This window comes from Pipistrellus kuhlii, unplaced genomic scaffold, assembly GCF_014108245.1.
Source record: "Pipistrellus kuhlii isolate mPipKuh1 unplaced genomic scaffold, mPipKuh1.p scaffold_m20_p_15, whole genome shotgun sequence".
In the NCBI taxonomy this organism is placed as follows: Eukaryota; Metazoa; Chordata; class Mammalia; order Chiroptera; family Vespertilionidae; genus Pipistrellus; species Pipistrellus kuhlii.
In genome coordinates, this window is record NW_023425460.1 from 37,393,038 (window position 1) to 37,413,222 (window position 20,185).

The 20,185-nt window shown below is 48.8% G+C and overlaps 1 protein-coding gene across 3 annotated transcripts in view; it reads right to left on the minus strand.

Moving 5' to 3' along the window:
• The window catches only part of XPNPEP1 (X-prolyl aminopeptidase 1), a 45,687-nt gene that overhangs the window by 17,009 nt on the left and 8,493 nt on the right, over positions 1-20,185 (minus strand). For all 3 annotated transcript variants that reach the window (XM_036438971.2, XM_036438970.2, XM_036438972.2), the window contains 8 exons: positions 16,541-16,665; positions 10,795-10,858; positions 9,534-9,638; positions 6,419-6,511; positions 5,954-6,097; positions 3,969-4,064; positions 1,767-1,848; positions 137-347 (listed from right to left, as the gene is read on the minus strand). In XM_036438971.2, coding sequence (XP_036294864.1) covers positions 137-347; positions 1,767-1,848; positions 3,969-4,064; positions 5,954-6,097; positions 6,419-6,511; positions 9,534-9,638; positions 10,795-10,858; positions 16,541-16,665 — 920 coding nt within the window. The remainder of the gene's footprint in view (positions 1-136; positions 348-1,766; positions 1,849-3,968; positions 4,065-5,953; positions 6,098-6,418; positions 6,512-9,533; positions 9,639-10,794; positions 10,859-16,540; positions 16,666-20,185) is intronic.

The following is a 20,185-nucleotide window of genomic DNA, read 5'->3' on the forward strand; positions in this document are numbered from 1 at the left end:
CTCCGACCAAACAGCCAGTCCTGGGGGTCTGCCTGACTGACCTCTGCTTCCAAGATAAGGCCACGCGATGCCAGACTGGGAAGGGGCAGGCCTGGGGAGTGTGGCAGTTTATCTGGGCTTCAGTGGGGTTACCAACCTTGGGGATGGCCTCGCTCACAGCGTAGCTGGCCTTGTCGCTGACCCACACCTTGTCCTTCGGGGAGAGGCTGGTGCACAGAGCCTTGAGCTCATTCAAGATGGACTTGTAGGGAAGCACCTGGATTTTGTACTCAGCTTCCAGGCTCAAGTCAAGCAGCAGGTGCTCCTTCACGCCGGGGGCATCTATGCGGTCACCATCGATGAAGAGCCTGCAGAGGGGCCACAGGTGAGGCGAAAGAAAGAGGAGAGCTCATGGATGGGAGCACAGACCCATAGGCAACAGGCTCGGCCCTCTGGCAATCAACACCAGGCAGCTTCTCCTTCCTCCCCATTCTTTTCCCAAGTCCTTCTCTGCAGGCTGTGTACACTGTCCCAGTGTGTACTGTCAGCATTCACCCAATTCCCCAAGTTATGACCTGGGAACAATCTTCCTTGATGCCGCTCCTTCCCTTCTTAAGCTCTTTAGATTAATAGCCTAAATGCCTATCAAATCTGTCCAGCTTTCGCTACAGCCTGTCCCAGTCACTGCCTTCATTCAGGCCACTGGCATCTCTCAGCATCCTACCTGATTTCCCTGCCTCCAGCCTTCCCTACCCATCCTATTTATCGTATCTAGAATTCTTTATAATTGATAAGGCTGATCCCTGTGAAAAACTCATTCAATAGCTCCCCTGGACCCTCAAGATAGCTCCCCTGGACTCTCTGCTCACCTTTTGGTCTTACACTCTATGTTCCGACCACACACTGTGCTCTCTCCTGTCCAGAGGCTGTTACCATGCTTAAATCACCACCATTCACCTGGCCAACTCACATGAACCCTTACTCTCTGTTTTCCTCTCTCCAAGAGTCTCCTGACCCCAAATCTAGCTCAGGCTCCTCCTATAACACCTGTACCCATCCTACTAACCAGCTGGTCCCTATTTACGTGCCCAAATCCCCTGAGGAGACATTCACCTCTCCAACTCTGACCCGGGACCTGGTCTGTCTCATTCACTCCAGCACCCAATAGAAACCATAGCACATACCAGCCACTTACTAAATACGTTGTTTGCATGCAAAAAGCCATCCCAATGGAAGAGTAATGGCAGGAAGGCCACAAGCAATGTTACAAAGTCTATGATCTGAGGAGGTATGACTCAAGGGGTCTTCCAGCATCATTTTGACCTCCAAAGTGATTGGGTTTATTTGCACTGTGAACCCAGGATTGTGAATAGGGCGGCCTAAACAAGACTTTGCAGCAGGAATTTTGGGAACTAAACTCACTTGGTTTTGTTTGGATGTCCTTGCCTACTTATTGTTTTATCCCATAACTAGAGGCCCGATACACGAAATTTGTGCAGCTGCAGTCCTCGCAGCCCCAGCTTCGTCTGGAAGGACATCCAGAAGGTCGTTCGGCTGCCCGGTCTAATTAGCATATTATGCTCCCATAATACTATGGAGATTTTCCTAGATTTCAAATCATCTGGGACAGAGGCAGGATATAAACAAATAAATACCTGCTGTTAAGAAGGCAAGAGGGGAAGAAGGGAAAGGGGGTCAGGAAGGGGAAGAGCAGAATGTGAGGCAGAGACTGGGGGGCCCAATCAGAAAGGGGACACAGGCTCCGGGGTGCTGTGGGGCAGACTCACTTGATGGTCTCTAGTCCTATGATTGCGTAGGAGAAAAATACCGGATTGTGCTCCACATCTGATCCTCGGAGATTGAACAGCCCTAAAACACACACACAAAGAATAAGTGCCTGCGGGGAGATTTGAAGCGGTGCCTCGCAAGGGAGGGGAGAGCTTTGGCTCCAAGTGGAAGGGCTCAGTCAGAGGCATCTCTCAGAAAGGCAGGCACCTCACTTCCTGCTTCCACCTCTGGGCTGCAGTTGCTCGTGTCAGCCAAATGAGGGCGCCAGAGCTGTTTCTTAAGCTGCCTCCTCGCTGGCCCAAGGAGGGAATGGAGGAGTTATTAGTCAGAAAACACAAGAAATGCCCTTCAAACAAAGAGTTGCAATGGCCCGCCTGGTGGTGACCTGCCAGGCCTGACCGCAGAAAACCTCTGGCACTCCCAACTCACGGGGAAGGAGCCAAGCACTGTCTCCCAGCCGAGGCAAACAAGGAGGGTGAAATGCTGAGACCCACCCAGGAGGGGGGCCAGATGAGGCTCTCGGGACAGGGTCATGGAACCCCGCGGAGGCGGAGCTTCCCGGCAGAGGAACAAAAGCATGAGTCAGAGGGGCCCAGATGAAACCGGAGCCTGCGGCCCACCCAGGGGTTAGCCCTACAGCCCTGGTAGAGGCCGGCCTGCAGCCCCGGTAGAGACCGGCCTGCAGCCAGCGTCAGGGGGTTTGGTGAGGTCACTGCTGTCTGAGAAACTACAAGGACAAGCAGAGAGCACAGCTCTGGTCCCTGGGCTTCCAGTTGCCTCATATTCTCTCTCTCCTCCCCTCCTCCTCCTTTCTCTCTCTCCCCTGGGAGCCAAAGTGTTACAAGACCTGGTGCAAAAAGTACTGCCTCTATTTTAAAAGAACGGCTTCTCAAAGTAAAGCAACGAGGCAAGTTCTTATCTATCAGACTAAATTAGTACTTTAAGGGAGGGGGGGAAAAAAAAAAGGTAGTGCCTGGGCTGGCAAAGCTGTGTGGCACACGAGGGGCCTATTCACGTGCCCCTGTACAACCTTTCTGGCAGGTAAATGGCCCCACCACGCAGTATTCTCTAGTCTGTGATACCACCACTAAAAACCTACCCGAAAGAGGAAGGAAATGATTGGAAACTAAGACCCAAATTTTGATGCACCAAGATTTTGATGGCAGCATCATACTAACATGGTGGGGATATTGGAAATAACCAAAGGTCGTTAAGTAAATGGTGGTATAACCATATGCTAAGATAGCTAATAATCACTTGAAATAATGCTTTTACATGCTTACAGTATACTGATACATTAAAAAAATCAAGCTACAAAATTATATATATGCACAGAATGTTCAAAGTGATTATCTCTGGGAAACAGGATTGTTGATTTTTTTCCCTCTTCTTTCTACTTCCTCTGCATTTTCCATACTGGGAATGTGTGGTTTTTGAGTAACAAAGGGGAGAAATTGGCTTTATCTGTTACCTTCTCTGGTGCTGAGGTTATTAAGTTAATTAGGGATGTAAACGCTGATACCATTGACAAAGTTTGGGGCTGGGAACTGGTGAGATGGGACACTATTAGGTCTCTCACTTGTGAGAAAATAAAAAGTGCAGGTGGTGCCTCTTCTCAGCTGTCCTGGGTCAAATCTAGTCAGAACACAGCAGGCAGAACAGATTCCTCCAGTTCAAAGAGATAACAAAGATACTGAATAATTACATGCGGGTCGTTCAAGGTTTAAAACTTGAGAAACTGCTATTCTATCAAAAGGCTTCACGAAGAACTTTTTGGGTTCCTACGTTTTCTGAGGTAGAGATATTTCTAGAATACTCTCACTGTAAAGAACTTAGGGCACCACAGGGTAAGCAGATAAAGTAAAATGTCTCCTAAGACAGCCCTTGTCCCCCTATAGACACATGAATGTTGGCAGGTACACAACGTGGGAAGCAAAGGTCCCAGGGTCCCAGTCCCAGGAAACTGGCCAGAGGTGGACGCCACTGCAGATTCAGCACCAGCCTTGGTGAAACATTGCTCAGGGCCAGGCTGCCCGCCCTCCCCCACTCTCGGCAACTCCTCCATCCCACTTGGCATATGTAGAACCATTTGGTGACAGTCTCCTTGGTATTCCCTGGCCAATCGGGGAGCTGAGTGGCCTGAGAACACAGATTCCCAGAGTCGAAGGAGAGGTGAGGCAACATGCCCACATGGCACTCACACGCTATCTCATCCAGGGCGGTGACCACAAACCACACCACGTTCCTCTCAGCCATTTTCAACCGAAGGTCCGCAACCTTGTCCTTCCAGGAGATGCCTGCAAAAGACACACGGGCTTGCAACTCCAGCCCTGGTCCTGGGGACCTGCGTTCCAAACATTCTTAGCCGAAGCCACATCCTAGGGAGTGGACTGTGTGAGCAGGTGGACACCTGCAATCAAGCCCTACACGAGAGGTGTGACTGTCCCGGCCATTTGAAGGGCGAGAACCATGATGACCTCACCAGCAAAACGAATTCATGTGTTTATCCAGCAAATGTCTATGAAGCATCAAACTTCCCAAGCATAGATATCTCCCGGGCCCGTGATGGTCCTGTTGTCCCAGCTTTGAGCTACACCCCCAGTCCCAGAGCTACACCCGGTCCCTGCCCTCATGGGGCTTACAAGTCTAGAAGGGAAGACAAGCATTAAACTAGCAATTAGTTGCACTATTGTATAAGAATCAGTGCAACAGAGGAAGCCCTGGGAGCACTGAAAACACACTCCCCTGCAGGGAGAACTCATCAAGTCTCCACTCAGGGGTGTACCATCCACTGCTTACATTCCTGGGACAGCAAGGCTCATCTGTCAGTGCTAGCCATGGGGATCTCTGCAGCCTGACTGTGTGACCATCATTCAAATCACACTGTCCTGTAGGATAAAGGCTCCCTGCTGCTCCCCAGGATTAAATCACACCCACCCCACCATCACCCACCATCAAGCAGCACTTGTAACTCTGGTGACGGCCACCTGTGCACAGGATAGGCCTCTGTCCCATTCACCCAGCACCCCGCATGGTACCCTGCACTCAATATTTGTGAACAGAAGTCTTAGCAGCAACATTTGTTCTCCTCTCCCCTGCAAGCAATAGGCCAGAACCTCTGCTTCAGTGTTAAAAAAAAAAAAAAAAAAACTCAAAACACACTGATGGAAAATGTGTACCTGACCTGGGCCACTTAGTGGACCCATTCCCCGCCTTTGCCCTCCCCCCCACCAAATCAGCTATACTCTCAGCGAGGACATCACAAGGAGAGAGAGCGAGGGCTGCCCCCACAGCCAAACGCTGCTTTGAAGCCCAGCACAGGAATGCGATTTAAAACTTGGCTGAGAGTCCGGGCTGTAATGCTTTCTTCCCAGGACCCCTCTGGGCAATCTGCCTGCATTCCAGACATCCCCCACCCACCTCTCGTCTCAGTGTCTGCAGCAAGGCTCTCTCCCCGGCAGCCCCACCTCCCAGGCCTTCCCCTCTGCGGCCCCTCACTGTCCCATAAACCCACACTTTCGTCCCTACAAACTCTCACAGAACCTTCTCCTCACCCACCGCTACGGAACCTACCCACACCCCAAAACCTGGGAAGCAGAAGGCACAGAGGGCAGGGGGCCCACAAAATGCCAGCAGAAGAAAAGGAAGGGGCACCTAGAAACCGGGATAAGACAGCTTCAGGGACAGTGAGCAACTAAGTGGTAAAAACAAAACAAGCCGGAGCTGGTTTGGCTCAGTGGATAGAGCGTCAAGCTGAAGACTGAAAGGTCCCAGGTTCGATTCTGGTGGGGAGCGTGCAGGAGGCACCTGATCGATGTTTCTCTCTCATCAATGTTTCTAACTCTATCCCTCTCCCTTCCTCTCTGTAAAAAATCAATAATATATATATATATATTTATTTTTATTTTATTATTATTATTTTTTTTTAATAAGAAAACACCTTAGCGGCACCCAAAGTCTGCCCCGAGCGCTTTGCAAGAATAAACTCTGACAAAGTAAGTGGTGAGTAGGTGGTGAGTAGAAATAAATAAAGCTTCTGCTTTCATCAAATGCCCCACTGGACCGGGGTGGGGCAAAAACCTCCCATCAGCTCAGCCTTGACTTTGACTCATTCGAGGACCGGATGGAGACCTGGGGACAGAAGGAGGGGGCGGGAGGCCCTGCTGGGCGCAGCTGCAGTTCTGACCTGTGTAATCCAGGCCCAGAGTGAGGAGGGGCTTGCACGGGCGCTCAGGCCGGTCTGTCCAGATCTTGTCCACCAGGTTCTCCTTGACAGGAATGAGGTGGTGGCCGGCGCTTCGCAGGACCTTGGCCATCTTCTTCCAGTAATCTGAGGAGAAGCACACCGGCCCAGCCATGAGCGGGATGCCCAGGACAGGAGAGTCTAGCCCCCTCCGAAAGGTGATCCTTCCGGGGCCCTGCGCTGGGTGTGCGGGACGAGAACTGTAAAAGGACGTCTTCACCACCAATGGCCTTCCCTGGCCTCGATGCCAGAATTCATCTCCTCACCGTGACCTTGATTGCGATATCGAGTCATGCTGAGCCCACAAATGTTCCACAGCCAAGGAGGAAGAAGGTGAAGGAAAGAGGGGGCGGGGAGACACCAAGCACCCACTTCCTCCCCTGAGTGGAAGGCCCCCCGAGCACTCACCTGTAGGAATGATCAGGGGGTCCACACCAACCCTGGATCCTTCCGGAAGCACACTCACCAGCCAGTCTTCCTGAGTCGGTGTGTCCTTAAGACCTACAGAGGGAAAGAACTGATGAGAAGCAAGTCCCAGGGGCCCAGTCAGGTCCCACCCAGAAGGATGCGGTTCTCCAACAGAGCATGAGCGCAGGGTGTCGCTGAGCGCCTCTTATGGCAGGACTGCAGAATCTCACCCTCCCTGACACGGGAAGGCTGTGAGAAGTGTAAGGCGGTCTGTAAGGGAGGCGTCAGGTAACAGTGAGAGAGAAGAAGGGAAGCAGCAGGATTCTCATAAAACCCTGGTAAAAATGGCATCCTGGAAACACTGTCATAGGTACACTGTGTCATTGTGACTATCACCTCACCAGCCCTCAGTCTCTTCATCGAAGGCTGGTCACTGGGTGAGAATGCGGGCGGCCATAGGGCGAAAGCTGGGGGCTGGGAGCTCCCCATACACCCCACACCGGGGAAGGGGAACACTCGCCCCGGGGCCCTCCCGTCATGTGGAAGGCCGCATTGAGGAGAGCAGAGCCAGTCCCACAACTAGGCCTGACTAGAGGGCTAAGCATGAGTCTCAGCAGCAAAAAAAAAAAAATCCTTCCTGAGACCTTAAGGGGACACACAAGACGGCCACCACCGTCTTTAACCAGGCGCCCCGGTTTTCCCAACTCCAGAGAAAGCAGCCTTGCTGTGTCTAAGCGACTACCCACAGGGCACCAAGGAAGCTTCGGGATACTCCAGTTTTTCTTTCATCCAAGCCATTTATGTTTGGGATGTATACATTTTCAGTCAGACTCTGGCTAACCAATGAATAACCTGGTAAAATGCCTGCATATTTAGAGTGAAAGTTCACATATTCTACACCAGTACTTATCTTTACTAGTTTCTCTAGTGGGCACTAATAACCTCATAACCACAGGAGGGAAGTTCAAAGGTTTAAAGGGAAATGAGCTCATGAATAAGTTCTACAAAACTTCCTGAAAGCTGGAACTGAGTTGTTCTTTTGCTATTTGATGCTTTCCTATTTTTTTTCCAAACCGCTGAACAAGCCACTTTTGAACTATGTTTCTTTAATACCCTTAGCATAACGTTCACAGGACGAAGTCATGTCCTCCCCTAGCAGACAGATGCTTGGTTAAGCCAAAGGATGAATCGCTCAGCAACCAAACCCACCAGAATCTCCCCACAGGAGAGCCGTCTGAGGAAAGGGGGGCTTGAGAAGAGAAGTCTCACAGAAGAAACTAGAGGGGGGCTTGGAGGGAACAGGTCTCATCCCTCGGGGCCACCACACCCCACTTCAAGGAGCGGGCAGACAGTATTGCTCCTCGGACACCTGACCCCCAAAGTGCTTCCAGAAGTCCCAGCTGGAGTTCTGGGCCCCAAGGAGAGTTGCCTACACCCTCAGGGTTATGCCAAGCGATCCACTGGGTGCAGGCAGGAAATATGAGAGATTCCATTTGCATTTATTTTTTTCCACAAAATAAAGAAATTAATCTTTGCTCAAATTTGAAATACAGATGAACACTAGCACATAGATATACACACATATTAAGGGCGTGTGAGCCATTAACAGAGGTATGCAAGTAACAGCTTATAGGCCTAGTGGCCTGTCCATTTATAACAGTCCCACAGCCCCAAATGCTGTGTGCATGTGCATGTGTGTGTCAGAGAGAGAGACAGACTGAGAGAGTGAGAGAGAGAATTACAATAAATCCATAAATCCACTGTCAGACAAAAATGTACCTCAGGCCGCCCTAAGATAAACAACACAATATCTATATGGTGAGTGTGGGTCCCCCACAAGTATACCCCTCCTCCACCCTCCTGCCCCCTACCCCCCACCCCACCTCAGTAGGCGAGCTGCTTGGATCTTTGTGTCACCTCAACTCAACTCAGTGCCAACAGCCTCTGTTTCCTGAACTGGGAGTTTGCTTTCCTCTTTACTTCGTACTTCCGACATCAAACAAGAAGTGCCGGGTATTTGCCTCCTCTTCTCTTTCTGGCAGCCCCCTTTCCCTCCTTATCTTCTACTCTCCAAGTTCCAAATTAAAGAGAAAGAGACCTCTGTGCAGGCTCTAAAACCATGTTCCTGGAGACTACTTTAATGACAAGGAAAATTCAATGACCAGAGTTTTTAACACACACACACACACACACACACACACACACACACGTCAACAAACACTGAACTCAATGCTTTCCATATATTATTTCTTTAATTTTCACCGGTACTTTTTTTTTATGCGGTACTTACTATTATTACCCCATTTTACAGATGAGGAAACTGAAGCCCTAAAAGTGGAGTAACTTGACCATGAAAGTTCCAGGCCCATGCTCCTGCCCTCTGCCCTTCTCCAAACTGAGCTGCCAGAGGCGAGTCCAGGATCCTCAGCAGGAGAGCTTCCTGGCCTCTGATGCCAACGGCGCCTGACCTTAATCTGACTTCGAATCACGAGGCAGCAAAGAGCAGTGGTCACGGTGCATCGTCGAGAACATGGCAAGGCATGGGATCTGCAGCAAATCAACTGTCCTCTCTGGCCCTCAGTTTCCGCTCACTAAAATGAGTAACCTGAACCGGAACCTTCCAAAACTGTGCACACAGAGGTATGTACACACAAGGATGCTATTTTCTTGGTTTCCCTTGTGCCATGCACTGGACTATGTCCCCTCAAAATTCCCATGTTGAAGCTCTAACCCCCAATGTGACTGTATGTAGAGGCAGGGGTTTTAGGAGGTTAAATGAAGTCACAAGGGTGGAGCCCTAATCCAACAGGAGTGGTGACCTTTGAGGAGGGAGAAGAGACAGGGATCTAGCCATGTAAGGACACAGGAGAAGTCTGCAAACCAGAAAGAGTGCTCTCACTAGACCCTGACCACGCTGTCCCCCTGATCTCCGACTTCCAGCCTCAAACTGAGAATAAAGTTCTGTTGCCGAAGCCACCTAGTCCATGGCATTCTGTATGGCAGCCCAAATAGTCCAACAAACCCTGGATTCTAAAAAGGGTCCATGACCCCATAAAAGAGTTAAGATCCAGGAGACCTGGCCAACGAAGGTTAGGATGGCCACACTTCTACGCACCCATCCTCATGAGCGTCCAGTTGCTGTCCATCTGCTTGGCAGCCTGGAGAAAGTAGCGCCCGTCCGTCCACATGGCTGCATGGTCTTCTGTGATGATGGCTGTGCCTGGGGAAAGGGAGCAAGGACACGAGAAAGGTTTCTGACAACTGCCCTGGAGCTGCACAGAATGAGGACAGACAGGCACGCATAGCGTGAGCACCGGCTCCTGTGCAGCCTGGCCACCCCTACCTCCCAGTGGGCGGGTGGTCTTTCACTCCAGGGCAGCTCCAGGCAAGAGAAGGCAAAGCCCTTAGAACCAACTGTGGGCCAGGCTCTGAAGGAAACAGCCCTGAGGCAGCCCAGGCCACCTGGACCCTGGTACCTGCTCGGCATGAGTCAAGGCCAGAACAGAGGACTGGGATCTAAAGCCAAAATGGCCTCATAATCACGAGACCGAGAAACATTTCCTGCTCGGTGATCACAGTGATCCACTCCCCCAGACATCCTGAAGGAGTGGGAGATCCCCCCAGGCCCCCGGGAGTGTTCGTGATGGCTCCGTGGGAGTGTGCGCCTCCCACCTGCACCTGCCTTCAGTTCCCACAGACCTGGCAGAGCTCAGGGCTTTCGGCAGAGGTGTCAGCCAATCCTAAGTGCCAACCTACACAAACACTTACATCAAAGGAAGCAATACGCCAACTCTGAGGAGAGAGGGGCTCTCGCCAACTCTAGCTAGCTTAAGTCTGACATGGGAACACCCTAAAACTCAAGGGCACAGCAGCTTTGGGAAAGTGAGGGCAGGGTGCTAATGAGGCTCAGCATTAACCTTTGCCATTTATGCCGGAAGTAAAAAGAAAGAAATCAAAAGCCAATCATCTGGAGAACTAAGCAGGACCAGTAAGCGAAGGCGGGGGAGGGTGGGGAGAAAGGTGCTGGGAGGTGTCAGGGTCCCACGAATTATTTGCAGTGCCGGTTGCCCAGGTATATTCAATTTAATTGATATGATTTCCCATATTTCTGTTATATTAAAAAAAAAAGTTCCAAAACATTTTTTTAAATAAAAAACTAAAACTCTAAAAGCCAAGGCACGGAGGAAGGGTCACTCCAGGGGACCGCGGGGAGCTGGAGGATGCTGGCAACTCGCACGTTTCTGCAGGGGCTCGAAGGGGAACGTCTGGTTTGCATTTTCTTTTTGGTGCTTTATCGCAGGCTGCGACTCGTTCCAGTTATTTTTGGGAGGTGAACAAAAGTATAGAAAGAACAGAGAGAGAGTTTAGCGACTCACCCGCAGAGCCATCAAATCCAGAGACGAAGGCCCGCCGACAGTCACACGGAGCAATGTACTCACTCTGAAAAACAAAAGGGACCAGGAATTGGACCGCAGCCCGTCACACGCTGGCGCCGCTGGGCTCAGCCCTGTGCGAGGCCCACAGAGACTACACAGGCTGGCGAGGCCTTGGCACCTGGCTTCAAGGGACAGACAGGCTAGCTTAGAAGGCAGGCCGAACATTTAAAAAAAAAAAAAAAAAAAAAAAAAACAATGAGTGCACAATGCAGACCCTAATTAATGAAGGGCTCAACAAGCTTTTCCCATTTGTCTCTCGCTCCTCATCTGGAGAACAAAGAGAATCTAGAGAAACAGATCAAAACTGCTCTTTCCTCACCAAGATCTTACTCAAAAAATAAACCGAGAGCCTTCCCCCTTCCCGCCACTGACATTTAGGCATCTGGTATTTTTCTGAAAAGTAAAGCTGGATTTCTGTCTCCAGTGCCAACAATTCTCTAACTTAAGCCTCTCCGGGTATGAGCTTGTTTCTGCACTTCCTGTGTGCATCCCTTTTCCCAGGTGTGTCACCAATCGCTCCCACGCAGACAGGCCCTGTCCCTTCCTGTTAGGGAGAGAGGGGAAACGCTTCCTCCAACTGGGAGGCATCAGCAAATAAAACATCATGTCCAAACCCAGGTCCTCCCCGGAGGACAATCCCTTGCCTCTGAAGGGAAGCGGGTAGGGACTGAAGAAAGTCAGAGGCTCTCAGTCCTGGGCAGAGGGTATGAGGCCACGGTGTTCAGCTTCTGCTGTAGTCAATGGGCACAGGGAGTTAAGGCAATTGCCTGACACATCTAGTAAGTGGCAGAGGCTGGATTTGAACCTGGGCTGTCAGCTCCAGAGCCTGGACTCTGAAGCCTTCTGCTGCCCCTGTAGAGCACATCATCTCATCTTCATAAGGACTCTCCAGGATAAGACCAACAGCAAACAAGAAAATGGAAGCTCAGGGACAGAATCTTTAAGGAACTTGCCCACTGCCAGGTCAACAGCAAGGCCTGGATCCGCTTCAGACCAGAGCTGCGGCTCCTCCTCCTGTTAGCAGTTTCTCCTGAACTAAAGAACCTGGCAAAGTGAAGAATGCTTCGGGTGGAAAACAGGGCCCCCGAGGCATTTTAGGGGGTGCCCATGATATTAGGGGGGAAAGTGCTCACGTTCCACTCCTGCTGTGAGAGCTTCCCTTTCACTAAGGCAGCCACAGCACATCCACAGGCCAGCCACAAGCCCACCCCCCAGGGAGATGCTAGAAGAGCCAGCAGAGAGAATCCTGATGTCAGGACAACAGACTCTGAGCCACACCTGCCCTCTACCGGCCCAGCTAAGTGGTCTGCATCGAGTCTCATCACCTCCCTCAGCATCAGTTCCTCCTTCCAAGAAGGTCATTTCACACTGCTGAATGCAACAGCAGGCACATTTTATCCCGAAAACACAAAGGGACATTTCATAGAGAGCAATAAAGACACAGGAAGAAATGGTGATCAACAGTATGAACTGGAGAACCCTCATTTGTTTAAACCAGCAATCATTGGTGCAAGACTTAAAAAAAAAAAAAAAAAAAAGGCAAAAATGGGTGGAGAGAGTCACACCCTCCTCCTAGGACTGCTGTGAGGAACAGTAAGTTAATGTTTAAAACATCTCTCCAGAAACCTAAGAGTGCTGCGCATTCGCAGTGGAAGAGGTAGTGCTCATGTCTGCTTCCTGAATGGTGAAAAGCATCTAAGATAACTAAGTTAACAAAAGTGGGATAACTAAGTTAACAAAAATAATTCCTATACTAAAAATCACAGTGCATACTGGGAAAGACACAGTGGGGACACTACCGATGACAATGAGCTTCTGCTGGATTGGGGCTTTCCCACCAGTGACACACAGTCAGGACACTGGCTTGGGGCTCTCCCACCAGTGACACACAGTGAGGATGCTGACGAAGGTCTGGCAGAGAAGGGACTGCTGATCTGGGCCCAGCTGGACTCCTCCATGCAGGGACACATTTCTAGAGGATGACCTTCCCCTATCTGGGTTACCCTCAGAGGAGGGACAGGGCACCCATGGGGGTTTACCTAGAGGTACTCATCAGCAAAGGCAAGAGGAAGGTGTCTCCAAAGGAAGGTAATATAAAGGGTGTTCCCTAAAAAATGTATACACACAACTTTGAATAATTATAAAAGCAGTGTTTACTAAAATACACTTGATTTTCAAAATTGAGCTATCAGCTGTTAAAGTGTGTATACATTTTGGGGGGACACCCTGTATTAATAGCAGGTGGACATATTTGGTTTGGGATCAAAATGAGGTCTGGGGCAAGAATGTCTAGACATGACCTAAATGGTCCACCCGCCAGAAAGACGTCGCCTACCGAAGTTGTCACCTCCAGGCTCAACAGAGGCCAGACAAGCACTAGGCCCAGGCCTCCTACTCTTCCCCCAGCCATGTGCTGGCAAAGCCCAGGAACACTCTCCCCTGAGAGCAGCAAAAGGTCGTAGCATGCAAGGAGCAAGGCACAGCAGCACAGCTGTTGGCTTCTCCTCCAAGCCATCCACTTCTCTGCATCTCCAATGTCAGTACTCAGTCCAGGCTTCCATCACCTCTACCTGGACCACTGCCTACAGCAAGCATGTCAAATTCATGGCCACACGCATCATTTCTGCGGCCCACCGGCTGCGAGTTTGACATGCTTGGCCTACAGTCACTCTTCACACACTCGGAGTGAGCTTTTCCAGCTGCTGACCCACCAATCCAGATTAGATTGTGCATGGAGACAAGGGCTATCTGTCCCCAAATACTAAGGCAACTTCCTGTCTTTGGCGTCATCTAGTTTCTTAAATGAAACCAAGTAAAGGTATGTAAGAAAAACAGCTTCATGCCCTTTCCTTAGTGTACACCTGGCTGAAAGGGGGCTTCCCATCCTGGACTTCACCTCCCAGGCCCCCTTGCATTTAGGTGGGGGTGTCACATGATTAGTTCTCACCAATGAAATGTGAGTGGAAGTGATGTCTGGGTAAGGGCTGGAAACTTGGGTGTTTTACCACACTAAAATACACTCCATTTTCATACCCCTTTCTCCAGGTAGGATGTTGATGTCACAGGATGGAAAGAACTTAGATTCCTAAATCATTCTTCCCAGTGGAAGAAAGTCACTCACCAACAGGGAACACCCACTCAGGGCTGCTACGTGGGCAAGAAATAAAGCTCCACTGAAACTTCAATGTATCGCCACAGCTAGCATTACTCTAATTAATAGTAGATAAAATCACTCTGGGATAAAAACCACCACCTCCCACCCCAGGGCAGAGTCTGTTTAAGAAATACAAAACAAAACAGGAAGCCGACTCCAGGAGGAATGGGAATAGGATCCAAGGAGTTTAGGAAAATCTGATTCATGTCTTCCAGAAGGAGGAACCATAAACACAGCCAAAAACTCAGTTGGCAGAGTCACCCCGGACAGAACGTGACCCTTTGACTAAGCCCATCTCAAGAGGATGGGGAGGGTGAAGAATGTGGGTTTCTCAAAGCATGCTGGCACAACGCCAGCCCCTACCAATGCTCCTCCTGGTTTGGGGCCAGTGGTGCCCACCAATCTCAACATCTGACTTAGATGGTCCATGAAAGCCTTCAGATAAGCAGAGAGAATGAACCACCCTTCACTGTAAAAGTCCCGCTGGGCCCAAGCTCATTAATACCACACCCTGTTCAGAGTTTACATAGAAAAAACCCTTAGAGCTGCAGAGAAGCAGACCCCTGGAGTGCCAAGTCCTTGCGTAACTGTGCATTTGGGGTGCGTTTTCTCTCTAACAGAACAGTGTGTGGGTGTCTGTGTTTGTGTTTTGGAAGATAAAAAAAAGACAGAATTCGAGATTCCCCTTCATTCTCCAACTCTCTCCCTTCCCCACCCAAAGGAGAAATCCCAGCAACCCTGAACCTAGCCTGAAATGAAACAATTAGGAATAAGAGCCACAAAGAGCAGCGGCCTCACTATTTCTGAGGTGGCTGTGGTGGCAGGTTGCACACAAAGTCACCCCTTCCTCCTTGTCCTCCCAGTCCTGGCAGGGACCCAGAATCCCACTTAACAGTCGCCCAACCACACCCCGCCTCTCCACAGAAACTGAAACAAGGAACTGGCGGCTTCTCATTTCTTTCTGTGGGTGGCACAAGGAACACTTGGGTTCCAAACTTCCCAATGCCCTCTGCCGTTTGCCTGAAGGTCCAATCTCTGTCCTACTTCTCCTCCTCTGAACCCTTCCTTTCCCCTCTTCTCTGCTCCTAAAGCCAGCACCATGTCCAAGCGCTCTGCACCCCACCTCTGGGATCCATGCAAGAGCCTCCTAACAGGCTTCTCAGCTCCCAGTGTTTCCCTTCTCCAGTCCACACTAAACACTGCTCCCTCTCACAGATCATTCACTCCTTTGTTCAAAGACTTTCAGTGGGTCCCTACTGTCTAACAAAACCTAAACTCCTCACTCTGGTGGTCAAGAATCCCTGTGGCCAGTCATGAGTGGCTCATGAGTGGCCTTGACTGAGCCCCTATTTTTCCTTCTTTTTCAAGGTTATCATTACTCATATTCTCCTATGTCCGTGGATTTGCTCATGGTACTTCTTATACCTCTATCTCCAAGCATTAAAATTCTACCTGTTCACATTCCAGTTAAATGTCCTTTCTCCATGAAGCCTTCCTTGATCCTGTCAGCTTAGTATTCCCTCCCAGCTATGAATTCAGTCCACACTTTGTCTTTCTACTAAAACATAAGCCCATTGAGGGCAGGAATTCAATCTTAAATTCATCTTTGTAATCCTATAGTACCATGACCACAAAAAGAAATGCAAATATTTGCTGACTCAAAGACTGAAAGCAGTAGATCCTAGAATCCTTTCTTCCTTCTGCCTTTCAGCCCCATAACATGAGATCTCCACCCATCCAAATCCTACTCTCCCATATTTATTATTTTTATTCACCCAAGGTCATTTATTTTACTTTATTTTAAGAAAGAGAGAGAGAGAGACAGAGAGAGAGAGAGAGAGAGAGAGAGAGAGAGAAAGAGAAACATCAATGTGAGAGAAATATTGATCAGTCACCTCCCATACATACCCCAACAGTGGATTAAACCCACAACCTAGGTATGTGCCCTGACTGGGAATCAAACCTGCAACCTTTTAGTGTACGAGACAACATTTTCAACCAGGGCCCTCCTATATTTAAATAACTAGTGTTCTCAGAGGTAAAGGGAACTTCCTGAGTTGCTTTCATTAAGATGGAGGTTGGGGGAAGGAGGGAGTGATACTCAGAATCATCCCTTAAACCTACTGGGTGAAGATCAATAATGACTTTACAGATGCTCTTCTGGCTGTCAGAGGATGGAACAGATTGGGTGGAGAGAGGAGGAAGAACAGACAATTCTGCTAGGGACAGAGTGCGACAGAGGAGGTGGGTAAAGTGTGTCAGCAACAGAAAGGTCCAGACTTCTACCCCTCATTTGTCTACTAATTCTTCCATCGTTTATTAAAAGCTGCCTATATTCACTGGGAACAAGGAAGCCAGAACCAAATCAACAGGCATTCAGGAATACACTGAACACAGGTCCCTATGCCAGGACCTGGAGGACATGCTTAGTTGTGATTGACAACTAGAATCCGATAACACGTTGGGGAAAAGGATGAAATGAGAGGAGAGACTGATGAGTTCCATCACCACCAACCCATCTCCACTCAGTACCTGGTGGGCATCCCCCGATGGGATAATGTAGGCCTGGATGGGTTCTGTCACATACTCCAAGTTCCTCATGGCTTGTCTCAGCTGCCGAAGCAGCTCAGAAGTTACTTTGGGAGGCATTCTGCCGTCTGCAACAACAGAAGAGTTTGTTTCAAAACCAGCCAACCCCATGCAACTCGATGACTACTCCAATGGAGCCCCAGAGAAGCACCCCCTTTGTTCTGCCCCATTCCTAGAGGCAGCTTCAAAATGACCACCCGGCCATTTGACCAAAACCAAAGCTGCCCCAAAACTCTCCGATTTACAGTTCTTAAATACCTAAAACTGTAAACTGGTACAGCCACTTGTGGGGGGAAAAAACAAAAACAAAAACAAAAAAACTTGAGCTTCTAAGACTGATTTCCAAATTGATTAGTTACTTCTTTCAAGTCTAGGATTTTATGCTAAGGAGATCATTAAACAAGTACACAGAGGTGTAGGTGCTTATCTTTGTTTACAGTAGTAAAAATATGGAGGGGAAAATACACGACTGATTAAATAAATTACCTCCCATCCAACAGTACACAATCAAACAATTAGAAATTACATAATTCCCGCCATTATGAACAAAGCTGCCATAAACATCCACATGCAGGTTTTTGTGTGAACATAGCTTTCAACTCCTCTGGGAAAGCAGCAAGGAGCATGATCGCTGTAAAGAGTATATTTAGCCCTAGCCAGTTTGGCTCATTGGACAGAGTGTTGGCCTGCAGACGGAAAGGTCCCAGGTTCGATATCAGTCAAAGGCATGTACCGCAGTTGCAGGTTCTTCCCCGGCCCAGGCCCTGATCAGGGCACATGCAGGAGGCAACCAATCGATGTGTTTCTCTCACATTGATGTTTTTCTTTGTTTTTCCCTCTCTCTTCCATTCTCTAAAAGTCGATGGGAAAACATCCGTGGGTGGGGATTTTTTTTTTTTTAATATAATATACTTAGTTTTATAAGAAACTATCAAATTGTCTTCCAACCTGGCTGTACCATTTTATATTCCCACCATTAATAAGCAAAAACTCCTGTTGCTCCACATCCTTGCCAGGACTTGGTGTTGCTGGTGTTTTTTATTTTTTAACAGAAAAATGTTTCACTTAACAAGAAATGTGCTGGCGCACAATGCTCCAAGTAACGGAGTTACACGGAGGCAACTACACCAGAGCTCATCCTCCAGGCCTGTCGCCCTAACTCACTGGGCTCGTACCCGGTTAGGTATGGGCCCTTTTTTTGGTTCTTTAACTTTTCATCTGCTTCTTTCTCCTTCACCACCAGCACCTTGGGCTTCCATGTTATCAGTCGAGATGATTTTCTGCAACAGAATCCCCTACGCGATACTAGACTGATCTTGGGACTCCCTGAACTAGTGCCCCATTCATAACCTGCAGCCAGGGCAGCTTCAGCCACAGGCCTCGGGCTCCACCTCCGGAGTCTCTGAAGGACAGTTGTACTCAAGGAATCAGCCGCTGAAAAAGGTCCTAGTCACAATTGAAACATGTCCATGCTCCGTGCATCACAGCTGCTTCTGAGTACTTCTCAGACGGGCATCCTTTCCTTGCATCTGATGTCCTGAGCCTGTAATCTCTCACCTATCTGAGAAAAAGGGAGCAGAAGTCCCAGGGCTGACCTAAGTTTATAGGTCAACACCTCCACTGAGTTCAAAATGAAGCCCACTGCGACCTTACCAGCTTGCCAGCATCTGAAAACGTTATTATGACACCTTCCAGGAGCTTCAAAATAGACTTAACACATTTCGAAACCATACTCCTGAGTAACTTAATTTTTAAGAGTCAAGAAAAAATGTAGACTTCCTTTGGACCAGTATTTCAACCTTGACTGCATATTAGAACTACCTGGGGGACTTCTGACTTAATTAGTCTGGAGCACAGCCTGGGCATCTGGAATTTTAAAACGCAAATATAGGATAAAGGCCAATATATTTTCTTTCTCAAGACCATTAATTTCTTTATTGAACCTGGCTTCTATTTGGGCACATTCTGACTTAAGAACTTTGATGGCACTGACTGGGTGTTTATAGCATTGACTGTGGTATGTGTCAACATTATCGGCCACTAACTTCATCAACAAAGTCAACAGAACCCGCGGCAAGCACAAAATCCTAAATTACAAACTGTAAACCATCCAAGGCAAAAAGGAGCCAGCCAAAGACATCCTCTGCTTCCTGGGACCACAATCTCTCTCCTCACCACCACTTTCTGACCTTTAGGCTGCAGCAGCAACAGCAACTTGCAGTGCTGAGGCAGTGTGTGCTGCGGCCGTGGAAGCAGCTACCACTCACGTAAATGCAATGAGCAAGGTGTCCACAGGGACAACAAGTCTTAAAAATAACTGAGTGGATGAGAATAGCTGAGGAGGCAGCAGAGCTAGTACAGGTATAAGACCCAGCCATTGAGGTGGCAGCAGTTAAAAGGCACTCAAGATGGAGAAGATGAGGCCCTGCTGGTGTGGCTCATGATTGAGTGTCAACCTATGAACCAAGAGGCCTCAGTTTGACTCCCAGTTGGAGCACATGTCCAGGTTTTGGGCTTGATCCCCAGTAGAGGACATACAGGGAGGCAGCCAATTAATGATGCTCTCTCATTATTGATGTTTCTATCATTCCCTCTCCCTTCCTCTCTCTGAAGCCAATAAAAATATTCATTTTTTAAAGATGGAGAAGATGAAAGGCATGGCTGGTGATCCTCAGAGGGTAATTTTTATAAGGATTAAATGGGTTACTCCCTATAAAGCATTTAGAAACAGTGCCTGGCACATAGTAAATGTTATGTGCTTGCAATTTTTAGAGGGAGTGCACAATTAACTAACTCTGACAGCAATGTGATAAATGGTGCCACAGATGTATCTACTGCTTCTCCCTAAGGCAGGACCACATCACTTCATCTCTGATTCCATTGCCTCTAAATCCATTAACACACCCATACGCTCACTCAAAGATGGCTGGGTGGGTATTACAACTGTGTATCTGTGACTTCTCAGACTCAATGTAATAAACAGGAATGAACCTTCCGTGAAAGCTAGGATCTTAGCCGATGCAATATTGGGAGCATCTGTTCATTCCACATCCCATGACTTTCAGAAATGTCAGAAGCAGCCAAGAGCTAATCAGGGTGTGCAGGAAAGTGGAAAGCCAAGAGCAACAAATCCTAGTCCATGATGTAACATTAGCCCATACACTGCCAGGTATTTTTAAATCATGCTTTTAAAATGAGTGACTCATTTAAAAGTCTCTTGCGTATGTGGACCTGCTTTTAGAAATAAGTTTCTAAACCTTCAGCCTTTATCACAAACTAGACTTTTGATTCCCTGGAAGTACATGAAAAGCACATCATATTAACCTTCCAGGGCAGCTAGAAGTATTAAACATGACGTGTGAAAATCACATACACAGCATATGGTACATTGTAGGAGCTTAAGAAATAGGATTTGAATCTGGATCTGAAGTACAAGCTGGGATTTCTACAAGCCTTGTTATAAGGATAGAAGGGGATGCTCGCTCTCCCTCACTCCAGGGAAAACGCCCTAGCCTTTCCCTCCGTCCTCTCCCTCCCCTATAGACCCGCATCTCCTGAACTCGAAGGGTCCCCACGAGACTTGCAACC